The sequence below is a fragment of the Acyrthosiphon pisum genome, chromosome A1 (assembly GCF_005508785.2).
Source record: "Acyrthosiphon pisum isolate AL4f chromosome A1, pea_aphid_22Mar2018_4r6ur, whole genome shotgun sequence".
Classification (NCBI taxonomy): Eukaryota; Metazoa; Arthropoda; class Insecta; order Hemiptera; family Aphididae; genus Acyrthosiphon; species Acyrthosiphon pisum.
This window is the reverse complement of record NC_042494.1, coordinates 123,824,290-123,837,971: the sequence shown is the minus strand read 5'-3', so window position 1 is coordinate 123,837,971 and position 13,682 is coordinate 123,824,290. Positions and strand designations below refer to the sequence as shown.

Below are 13,682 nucleotides of genomic sequence, written 5' to 3'. Positions count from 1 at the left end.
CATCATTGTAAAATCAATAGATCATCGTTCCACTCAGAATTTAATATTATACTACACTATAATTTAATATGAATGCCCATACTTCTAAAATCTAAAGTACATATACCTATATTTATTCAAATATATAATTACGCATGTGCTATGTTTATGACAGTTGCAAACATAAAAATGTGAATTTTTTTTTTTTTTTTGCTTTCGTCAAATCAATCGATATTGTTGTTTCGATCGTGAATAACTGACGTATATTTTAATAAATACAATAGTAAAATAAGTTTCTGTTAAATTTGTAAAGAAAAACTTTTTAATTGTTTATCTTGAGATGTTAGAAGTTTATTTTCAAACCAATAATAATTATAATCTAAAATCTTTCGACAAGCACCATTCAGATATATTATATATTAAAATTAACATTTTTAATTAGTTGGTATTTCTTTTTCTTCGTTGACCCGAGGTGATTGAAATATTCAATTATTTCCATTTCATTATTCTTTTAATGTCTATATATATTTATAACTATAGCTGATCCTGGACACTTCGTTGTTCGTTAAAAATACTAATTTATATTATTCAAAATTTGTGATAAATTCGTCATTTAATACCCGGCGTAGTGGTGTTCAAAATTCGCCGTGACAAATTCCCGTGGATTTACTCCCTCATAACCGCCATTAAAGATTTTTTAACATTGTCATAAAAGTAGTTATTAGGTAGTACTCATTTTTATGATTTTGACCAAATGTAAAATACAGGTCTAAAATTGTATTCAATCATAATAACTATTTTATTTTTTGTAACTAATAGCAACCCTATAATATAAACAAAAATATAGGTATTATTATTATTTATTTTTTGTTTTTATTATTTCTATTATTTCTATAATAAATTCTCAAATTTGCAATAAAAAAATTAAGGGCCACTTATCGAGATAAAAATAATATAGTCTATAGATTCTTGGGATAGTGTAACAAGCTGTAGCTTTATAATGGAAACTTTTTTTTTTTTAATCGGTTGAGTAGAGAAATTACCCCCAACAAACAAACAATTTGTCTCCCTTTAAATATTCGTATAGATAACATAATAACATAATATCTATACAGTACCTCTATAATGCTGTATTGTGTCATTATTAAAGTATAAAATGTGATTATGAAATGCTTTCACAGTGTTTGATATTACCATATTTTTTGAATTAACAAATTTTCAAAAACTTGTATGTATCTTGTTCTTAGATAAAACTATGGAATTAAATTGTACTTAGCAAATCCAATCACAGTTGTGATATTGTTATTAAATTTTTAAGTTTTTTAGGTCTGTTATCTTAATACAAAACTAGTAAAATTGCAAAATTGCTTATTTTACATGAAGTATGCTATAGCCTAAAAGTAATATAATATTCATATTAACTAGACTGCTAATATTTTTATTGGGCGTTTCAAATTTTGATTTATCAAATCTATCGTTTTTTACCCGGGCAAGATAGATATATGATTAACGAAACAGCCGTATATATTCGTTTAAAAACCATTTATATTTCATCGAATAATAATGGTACCTATTATACGTGCACTACTTAAATCGTCTTCTAAAAGGAAGCTTATAAAACGTCTAATGGTTATGTTGAGATACGTATATAAGAGTAATAATTTATCGATGTCGTAACGACCATAATGAAGTATGTAACGTTTACGACGGAAGATACGGCTGAATATGATATAAGAAATGGAATATATGAAAGTCGGCAAAAAAGTTTTTGTCGAATGAAAAAGTATAAATTCTTATACACAAAAAAAATAATAATATTATAAAAATAAATATTTTATTTTCAATCTTTCGATTGTTGAAGTAGGTACCTACCCCCATAGTTATTTAAATTGTTGACTCGTCTTTTATACCTAATACACAATATATTATAATTATGATTATCATAATGGCATTACAATTAAAGTTTGAAAAAAATCATATTTTTTCATCCTCTTCCACTAATAACATCGTTTCTATACGTTATTGTGTGTAGATTAGACCTCTGAGAAGAAGACAGGATAACCTAAAAATGTTTAAATTTGGTTTTTTTATTCATCTGATATTAGTAAAGTTAGGTTAAGTTAGGATATTGTATTAATTGATTATATAACTTTGATACTTTAGAGTTAAATCATACACTTAAGTACAACTAGCACGGGGTCTACGATATACCGCAGGTAGATTGCTTACCTAATAATAAACTGCTGTGAATCAGAATTTTATTGTGGGCAATGGAAAAGTTAAGTTAAATTTTGAACACCATACACAGAATATTAAATAATGAATTGAACAAAGTTTGAGTCATTTTAGTTTGGTACATTTAACGGGCAACGATGTGCAGGGGATCAGCTAGTAATGTATATTTGTGTAGTGGTTTTGATTTTTTATCATATCAACGCTGTTAATTCTGTATACTATCTGGATACTAAAATGTTGCGTGTAGATATAAAATAAAATAATTTTATATGTGTTTTAACAATTTAAAAATTTTAATCGAATCATTACAAATACAAAATTATAGGCATTAAAACATGACTAATGTTTAATAATTTAATATAAATCTATAATTAGGTAGGTATTTAATCAAATTATGACAAAACAATGTTATGATAGTACAAAGTCGAGTTATACAATAATTACTATACTTTTGTACTATGCGTGCCAATAATTCTTACAATTAATATAATATTACTATAGATATTTCAATATTTGTAGGAAAATAAAAAATATTAAAGTGATTTTGTGTGTTTTATTATGACTACAAATGTAAATTTCAAAAGTTTGCACTAAACGCATACTTAATGGTTTACGTTAAATCGCTTGATGTTAACAGGTTAAGAACATAATATACTATACCTCTGTTTGTGGGATACCAGTAAACCACTGTGGTTGCTTAATATTAATTATTCAATATAGAATTCAGTTAATATTAAATGATAGTTTAAAATCCGCACTATTAAACTATAAGATAGTAAGGGTAGTTATAAGAAATATAAAAATTGAGACTTGTTAAATTAGTATACCTAATGTTATAACTATATTTCTTTTAAAATTGTATCCATAATATTATATAATGCAGTAAAATAATTAAATATGTAAATAATCATTTGTTTTAACAATGTAACTTAAATATTATGTAAACATAAATGCCAATTAAAGTAGAATATTAAGTAAATACTATTTTTCTTTTGATAAAAAAAAAAATAATAATACTGTCTAGTCATCATTCAAAATAAAATATAATTCAAGTTAGCCTTGCGGATTTGTTTTTATAAATTTAACAAGTCTAGTGGGTAAAAGGTAAGAAAATATATTTTGGGATTGTATAATTTTAGGTATAAGAGTGTTACTTTGATTGCAATTTTAACTATTAACTATTATCTATTTACTAATAAATATTAATTAAGTATCATATTATTACGATGATAGACATATTTTATATTATGTTAAGTTTTACATTTTATACTACTCAAATCCAGTTGCACCGAACAACCAAAAAAATGTGTGATACACCGATACGACATTTCATAATTAAAACCCACCTATGAAACATTTAATTCCGACTGTATATAATATTAATTGTGTTGAATTTTAATGAACTCCGAATTTCTAATCTAATATAGACAGTATATACAATAAGTACATGAGTACACCTACCCACATATCCCTTAAAAAAATATGTGGCCGCAGTACTCGTACTTATAGGTTACTGGGAGCATTTGATTTTTTTATCAATTTACATAATATTTTATTCTTAATATAGATTTGTGAATTTTCGTTTCCACTATTTTCGATAATTTTTATGTTGGTTTTAATCCTTAATTAAAATAAAATGAAATGTTTCTTCATTCAAATATTTAAATATTATCTTGTAAATGATTAGTAATTTTACTATAAATAATGACGTAATAAAGTGGTTACATGAAATATTTTAAATTCGACTGTGCTACCTAATGATTATATTTATGACATCCTATATTGTTTTAAAATTCCAACTATATGAACTCAAATTCATATCTGTGTTTAATATGATATAAAATATAATACTTATTTATTTTTTATAAAATACGTGTATTATTTATAATTTCTGAGGAGAGTGGAGTGAAAAATGTCTAATACATTTTACAATGATGTGTGTGTGTTTGTGCATATGAGTCTCCTCTTTTGTTATGTAAATTATGATATTTAATTAAAAAATAGTATTTAATGCAATTTTTTTTTTTTATTTATAATATAAAAAATATAAATTATAATCAATGAATTAATTCAGTTTAATATTCAATTGATGGTGTTTAAGTACTATGGTTGAGATGAATATTCTTATAGCCTATTACTGCAGTGGAAAATCTTTTAAACTAAACTACGAAATCGATGTAAGTAATTCTAAAATGTAGTCATCTATTGTAATATTATTGCTTTTGAAATATTTCGATTAAACGTAAACCAAGTACAAAGGGAATTGGTTAGGAAATTACATTTACTTAAAATGACTGAGATTCAATTTACCGTGATCCAACGATACTCTATATTATAGCTATCATAGTGATTATTAAAATGAGGACAATTATACTGCTGCTAGACTCTCATGTTATAAAAACTGTGCACGACGAAAAATCGTTATTTTGTATACAAAACGGACTCAAAGTAACGAAAAGAGATTAAAATTGTTTTCTACAAATATTTCGTATATTATGTACAAACGATTTATTGGTTCAGTTCATGTTAAAAATTTCAAAAATTACTTCGAAAAAATTCGAATATTTTTATTTATTAATTTTGAAGTCCTAAATAACTCAGAGTCAATTGATTTATTATACGTTGATACCAAATCCATGGTATAGTTACTATAAATTGTAACTTTTATCAAGATTTAAACTTTATTTTTTAATAGACTGTCATGTATAATAAGTGTAATATATTATATTAATATACCTAGTATTTTATTATTACATAAATATTATTATATTAATTTTGTTGTAGCTATTAGTAAGTATAAACCACGTGTTATGTGATTTGTTCGTAAACAGAGTTGACGTAGATTATTAGCATATTTAATTTTGAATAAATGGTAATATGCACCAATCGTACATTATATACCAATATAATTATATTGTTATATTATGTCTTGTATGCTTGTTACGGTATATACAATAATTTGTAATTAGAAGTTCTTTGATTTTTATTAAAAAAGTTTAAAAAATGTATTTTGAATAAAAAGATTCAGTGCAAAAGCGTATGTATAATACTTCATGTCACACAAGTGAATGTATAAACTGTTTGTTCAGCACTGCCGCACTGGTGGTGATACCGTTGTTATTTTATTTAATATTTGTTTTTGTGTTGGAGATACGAAATACGAATACGTTTATTTTTTATATTCTACACATTTGTTTGATTAAATAATATATATTTTTAAGATTTGAATACTAGTAGTTGCTCAGTGTAAATAGATTATGGGTATAAAATAACATAAAAATAAAAATTCATGTGTGTCAGTACGCACGTCAGAAGTGAATACTTAAAGGAAATTCTAAAGCGGTAAACGTTGGTAACGTTTGATAACAGAGAAATTCGGACTGTTTGTTTACACAATGAAGTAAAGTTTCCAAATGCTATGATCCAGCGTTTTGATACTGTTCAGTTCCAATAACCGTGGTTGAGTTTGTTTATACCTTAAGCTTTTTAACGCGAGTCTTACGGGCAATCTAATTATTTATTATAATCAATACTTAATTTTACTTACTTTTCTATGATTTTGACTTAAGTTTATCACTTAAAAGTACCTATATTGATTTTACTTAAAACTAGAACTGTTACCTATCAGGTATGTCTTAAAATATAATACACCACGGTTAATTTCCATACCACACCACGCGTTTACGAATTATAACCTTTTCAACGTTTTGAAACGTTGACGTTCGTACTACAAAACGTTTTCCGCTATAGAATTTTCTGTTATAATTTTAGTCCGGAATGTTAAGCGGAAATAGGCTAATCGATAGATAAAATACAAAATACTTACCTTGGTTTTGTTTTTTTTTATACTTTTTCTGCTTTCCGCTTTTTAACTAGATTTTCACGGGAACTTCAGTTTATTTATTAAAATCAATACTTATTACCAAAGCTTATTACTGACCTTCACTTACTTTTCTATGATTTCAATTTATTAATCAAAAGTATGTAAATATATTGCTTTATTTAAATTTATTACTGTTACCTATATTATGTCTCGAAATATATACCACGGTTAATTTACATACCACACCAAGCGCTTATGAATTTTAACCTTTCCAACGTTTTATATGTTGGCGTTCGTACAGCAAAACGTTTTCCGCTATAGAATTTCCTCTATATTATTATATAAATATGATAATATTTGTTCTACCAAATAGAGATGTAGAATATACATAAAAGAAAATGTTGATCTATTATTGGTTGTCCGTACTCTGACCGGAGTATCAAATTGCCGTAACCCCCGCCAAATATCATATCTTTGGCCACACTGCCGAGTCTGCACCCGGCAGCATAGCAGTCGGCCTACGTTGCTGCACCTGCATGAACTACGGCTAATTTGGTATAGACCAATTAATAGAAAAGGACAGTTAAAGGGGTATAACGCAAGGATTTGACACATCGTAAGAAGGTCTGCTATCGCCTATGAAGTATTCACTTAAAAAAATGGTCTTAGAAAAATACAAAATTGATTTGATATTTATTACACTAGGACCGTTTTTAAAATGTATAGAATATAGATTCGTATGATGAATTAATAAATGTCCATATGCATCATCCTAGCCCTATATCTTCTAAACTCGTTATATCGGGGATTCTATTCTTATTATAATATAAAATTTAATACTTCATTTAAAAACTACATTTTTGAATTTTGATTTTGATATATTAAAATTTCCAAAAAAAATATTCTAGTTCATGATAAAATAAAATGGTACGATGGCAATGAAATATCGTCGGATCCTGTGGACATCATTGTATACAGTTCAGAGAGGTAAAGAGTACCCGCATTAAATTGTTATCATACCATGTCATTTAATCATGATCTAATTAACAACTTGAAAGAAAAAAGAGTGATTCTTATTTAAAAAAGTAGTTCATATCGACACAAGAAACACTTTAAATGGTATAAACATCAAAGTTTTTTAAATAACAAACTTAGCATATAATTTGAAAGATTCGTATGAACAGATAAATTCATTATTAAAGAAAAAAAATGAGGATAAACTTTACGAATGATCTTATATTACGTCGAATTAAAAATAATCTGAGGTCATTAATCATCTACATTTGTAACCCGTTCAGCGATACTGTGTAGGTAGGTACTTGGCTTTTTTTTAGAAGTATCACAAACCCGTCATTTAATTTATTCGGCTATATGATAACAAAAGTTATTCATTCGAACAAAATAAATAACTAATTGTAATAGAACACAATATAATACATATTGTTCATCAAATCACAAATCACAAGTATCTGCTATGTCACGTTTATTCGTTTGGCATCAAACCTAAAAGATATTTTAAAATTGAAAACATATCTAACATGTGCACCATTGTTAAAACTAAATCGTCACACCACAAACTTTCCCGCAATGCACCAAAGCCTTTAAAACTTGCAGTCAAACATAATCATAAATATATAGTTATGGGGTGGTCACTCGTAACTTTATTATATTGGGCCCACGGCCTATTATATTACGATGCGCAAAACGTGTCGAGTGTCAACCAGTATCAAACCAGACAGCGATTCCACAAAATGAACGTACCCTACCCCTACAATCACACTTCATACAATAAACAAACGATTTGTAGATATAGATTCCTATAATCTATCTTACATTTAAAGGTTATTAACGTTAAATAACCATTGCTATAAGGTATGTTTGAAATTTTTAATCATAGTTAACAATTTAGACCCCCTTGGACGCCTCTTACCACTGTTCTAAACTAAATAATACGTTGAATATTATCACCACACATTCTTCACCGGTATATTGCCAATTTGTCTTAGTTTACTATCTATGCACCTTTTAAAACCTATAACTACTATAAAATTCATTATCTAGCCTGGATTATTTGAAAATTGTACATAAGTTGTACAATAGTCGAAATATAAAAAGAAAACTAATAATCATAGTTGGAAAATCAAATAATTATTACTTATTATTTATATTTTTAAATTATTTTATTTATATTTAACGAAAAACCGGCTGCTAAATACATTGTAAAGAATATTATAGTAACAGAGACGTTTAAAATATCTACATGTAACAAATTCTTTAACTTATGGTTGTTATTGAAAAAAAAATCAAAAAAGGATAAATGTTCATTATCGAAAAGGAAAATTCTATTTATTATCATTGTTGATTTTTTTTAAATTTTTACTATTGATAATTTACAACCTTGGCAGCTGAGATCCTAACTTACATTATATTTTCAATTTATTTTAATAAAGATAGGTCTATTAAAGTAAACAATACTACAAACAAGAGAACATGGGAAATTAAAACTTAAATTAAAAATGTTGTTAAGTTAATTAATTGATATAAAAAAATGTAATAATTAAATTGTTTTGTTCGGAATTTGGTCCATAATATGATGTTTTGTTTTATACAACGACTAGCTGTTTAAAATAAAATATGTTCTAAAATGTTGCTATGATTTAAAGATAATTAGAAATCATAATACAGAGTGTAGAAGAGCCAACCAACGAGTTTTGAAGGGCTAAAAATAAGGAACAGTATAACTTAGAGAAAAATAGTTCGTTGTATTAAATTAATAGGAAATATCGTTTTTTAAATTATATTTTCAAGATGGCGGCCGTCAGCATCAATACATTGTTGTAGACGATCTCACAGGTGCGATTTCAGGGTGTGGCAGAGCCAACTTACGAGTTTAATGGGGTCATTAGTCTGAGATAAGATGAGGCCGTTGTCAAAGGCCTATTTTGAATCACATAATTACCTATGCCGTTTTTAGTCGTTATCATAGTCTGGACAGGTGTACATAGAGGTTTCATCATGCTCGCGTATAACAGCCCTTCAAAGCTCACCAATTGGCTCTGCCGCATCCTGTATTTTATTTTACTTTTTATGTATATTATAAATTATTCCATTACGTTAATTTAAAAATAATATATATATCATTGGAAATCTAAATATATTATTCCAATCGAGACGAGAAAACACGTAAATAATTGAGTGCCTATACATTCGTTATAACTTTAAATAATTTCTTAAAAAAAAACCTGCTCAATCCCTATCTGACTATAAAGGTGAATGGTATTTTTATTTTCCGTCATAATACTGTTTCAAGTTTCATCCGTTGAGTTACTTTTTTTCTTACTTTGATGATTTCTTTAAAACTTTTTCTACTGATTTACAATTCACTTTTTAAATAAATAATAAAAAACGGAACCGACAACCGCACTTACTATATTGTGTTTAATGTCTATTATTTTAAATAAGACTATTGTCGTCTTTATTTAATAGACAATTACTCTTGACCATTGAATTTAACGGTAGTACAATGTGTGATATTGGTAATTCAATTTAATATTTTTCATATTATTTGCTGTCTTTGTATAATATGGAAACTTATTTATAATATATAGGTACCTACTTATTTTTTGTAGGTATATTAGAATTCATAAGTAAACATAGTACGATTAGTAATTTTTAATGCAACACTCACTCAAAAAACAAAATGTTTCAATAAAAATGTGAAAGCCAGACCATAAAAAAATTTTAAAAAATGTAACGTGAAAAAAGTTGAAAGTAAATATTTGTTTTATTCACAAATAAGTAATATCAATAATAATAATATTATGGTTTTGAATATTTGATAACGAACAATATTATTATTTTTTCATTGTGAATATCCTGATGAATTTTGTGTCTACCTATTTTCGGTCAATGTCTCGTTATAATAATAGTGGTTATGACTTATATGAAACTTTAGCTTATGTGGTTCAAAATAATATTGTAAGATATATCGCGCCTACAAATTATATATTGTGATCCGAAGAAAACACAAATTAAACTAACTATCATAAATTGGTTTTCGTAATGATTTGTCGATTTTTCTTATTCCAGTCACTATTTCCCCCCCCCCCCTTCAAACGCCTTTTGTCATTGGGTCCCACACGCTGAAGAATTGCAGTATAGGTACCAACTACCTACATGGCACACACGAAGACGTTAAAACTGAACGACAAAAATGTGTCATACACACGTTGTTGATTCTGTGCAGATGACATGTACAAGGGGGATTGGCAAAGCTTAAGTCGTGCCATGACGGCTGTCGGTAAAAAAGAGAAAATAAATAAAAAAAATTACGAAAATCCCACACGGATCCCATATGGCGCGGTTATTATGCTCAGCTTAGCGATAAAGCATTTTTGCGACACTACACGCCGTTTAATCTTTCAACGTGTTCTAAGCTCGTTTCGGCCCCCCTCCCTCCTACCATCGTTCGTCACACCGCCCACGAACCCCCGACCTCGTCGAACCCGACCCGAGAAAATCACGACGAAAATCCACACGCCGAGCAACACAGCTTTTCCGGAGGCTGCATATTTAATGCACGAAACGTGTCGGCGGCGGCGTCTGAATAAAACAGTCGCACCTCACCATCATCCTGCACGCATCTATGTACATACATATACATATAATGTTATGCGTGTGTATAATATACTCACATAATTTATGATATATATATATATTAATCGTACGTGTTCTATGTATTGTTTTATTATTATATTTATATATACATAGTGTATAATGCGCAGATGTGTGTAAAATAATAGTACATATATATAATCTATATTAAATATGTTTCAAGCCGAATATATATATACACATATGCTATAGTTATACTGGTGTTCACTTACTTGGGAGGACATGGTTGGCTGTTACACTCCACAGATAAATCGCTGCCGGTTGGCCTCTCGCCCGGGCATAGATCAGCATCCACTTCAACGCCCGTGTCTCGATTTTGACAGATTATTCTAGACATTTCGTACCCTGGACGAAACAGAGACGAATGTATTATAATAACAATAATATATATTATGCACAGTGTATTGTAAATATTATAATATTGCGAGTTGTATTGATTTTATTATTGTAAGATAATATTATCATAATGTCGTGTGAGATGCTCAGTGCTTCGTATAGTATCATAGTGTTGTACCCACAACCGTGCACACGGGGCAGAATATGAGCTTGCACATTCTGTTAGAAGACGCATTTTTAGGCGGTACATGACCAAAGTCCGGAAATAAAACACTTATTAGAAGAATAAAAAACAATAAATATGAAACTAGTAAACTACGATCGGTGTTTATGGCTTGATTATTATGTAAAAACAATCATGAAATTATATCAATAACACGTATTATTTATAAAAATATGTTTTAATTTTTCAACATGGAAAAAATATTGAGATACCTACTTAATATTTTCTAATACGAAGCAGTAATAATAATAATAACAACGGTAATCGTAAATAATTTTGAGCATTTATTTAGGGGAATTTATATTTTTGGGTGGCACAGTTTATCAGTTTTTTATGCATTTACATATAATGTACCAAGTAAAAATAGAAAATATAACATATTTGAATCACATATGATTATCTTACGAAAAATGTTGTCTTTGCAGTACACTCCTGTCCCGAAGAATTTACCTCGGTCTATTCGGCTATTTTACTGCTCGAAAATAACCCGTTTTGAGGAATTTGTCGGAGAAGTTTGTAAGATCGATTGTGACTAGAACTTCAGTTCTCTGCTTTCGTCTACTGATTCCGCTTGTCTACCGAGTAACAGAGTACGTAACTATTTTCTGCCTCAAGTACTATCACATCGTCCGCTTATATAGGTAATATATTAAATATGCTATGACTTGGCGCTTTATCAAAAAGCATACTATGTCTAGTTCTCTTCTATATATTTTCGAAACTTTGTCTATGGTAATGTTCTACAGATCTAAGTTGGGATCAGCTTATCATGAGAGTGCACTTTGCAAAAGACGAATGTTTTCGTATGTTATTACTTCACGTCCTCATCTACATTTTAAGACAATCGTACTTCTCAAATGATGGTCATTTAAATTTTTTAACAGATTTGTATAGTTAAATACATAATAATAATGTAGATTCAGATTTATTGCTATTAAAAATCAAAGCTAAATGACATTCAATCTGAAAAATAATAAGTTAGTTAATTTAAAAAAAAATATGAAACTAATCCAAACATAAAATACATGTTGAAATATACACTTTAAGATACGTCTAAGATACGCATAAAATACGTCTGAATATCAACATTAACACCTATAGTATCCTATTAACGGCGCCATAATTTAATAAAAAGTACAACTTCCTACATGTATATGTCCGATGAGGGATTAAACTGTCAAACTAAGTCAAATGAAATACACATACCTACTTACATAGTCAATTGTTTATTTATTAAGTAGATAATATAATTTTTGGGAATCAAATTTTAAATTAACAATCAACTGTAATAGTAAAATATAGGTATTGGGTATATTAATATAATGAGAGGCCTTCACTAAAAACATGGTGATTGAAAATGTTTGTAAATTATTTATTTGTTTCGAAATAATATTGCATTTAAACGGGCATTTGACAGCTGCAACTTCTAAGTGTAATGGATACTAACGACCCTTTTCAGCGTTTTATAAAAAAGTTAATTTTATAACTACATAAATAAAATACACTGCACTACGCTGTATGCTTTAATTAACCCTTAGTAAAAAATGTAAGAGCCATGTGAGTATGTGACCAAAACTTTTGTTTTTCATTCGGTTTAAAAACAAAATACGATAGGTTAAAGTTAGCTAACCTACCTATGTATACTGTATATGAACAATTTTAATTCATTCTATTTTTCACTCAGCCGTTTTTATATTTTATTTTTATATAATACTTTACAATTATTACCATTTATCGAGTTTTATTCAAATTTAAATAACTAATGTCAATTCACAATTGTGTAATATTTTTTTTGGTTTACGTGTATAGAGTATACGCGTAAACCAAAAAAAATGAATGTCGTGTTTTCAATGAAAAGTGGTCGTTGGATTATTTCGTAATTTATTCATGTGACAAAATAATTTGTTTAATATGCAAAGAAAGTATTTCTGTACTTAAGGAGTACAATATTCGAAGGCATTATGAAACGAAACATAAGACAACTTTTTCAAAATTTACTGAGAAATTACGGTTAGATAGATTGCAGTCACTTCAAAATAATTTTTCATCACAACAATTATTATTTAAAAAACAAAAAAATATTAATGAAGCTGCTACAAAGGCTAGTTTTCGTATTTCACATCTATTGGTAAAAAGAGGAAAAGCGTTTTCTGATGGTAGTTTAATAAAAGAATGTATAATTCAAGCAGTTGAAGAAATTTGTCCAGAAAGAATTGATACTTTTAAACACAGTTACCCGTAAAATTGACGATATTAGTAATAATTTAAATTCTCAGGTTAGTAATAAGACTCAAGAATTCATTTTGTTTAGTAAAGCACTTGACGAATCAACAGATGTATCTGATACGTCACAGTTACTTTTATTTATTCGAGGTGTTAATAAAGATTTAGAAATTTCAAATGAACTACTTT

At 27.9% G+C, this 13,682-nt stretch overlaps 1 protein-coding gene across 4 annotated transcripts in view; it reads right to left on the bottom strand.

Annotated features, from left to right (window-relative positions):
* Positions 1 to 13,682, bottom strand: part of LOC100169530 (ADAMTS-like protein 1) — a 228,026-nt gene that overhangs the window by 90,029 nt on the left and 124,315 nt on the right. For all 4 annotated transcript variants that reach the window (XM_001949080.5, XM_008186382.3, XM_008186381.3 and 1 more), the window contains exon 7: positions 10,924 to 11,056. In XM_001949080.5, the coding sequence (XP_001949115.2) occupies positions 10,924 to 11,056 (133 nt within the window). The remainder of the gene's footprint in view (positions 1 to 10,923; positions 11,057 to 13,682) is intronic.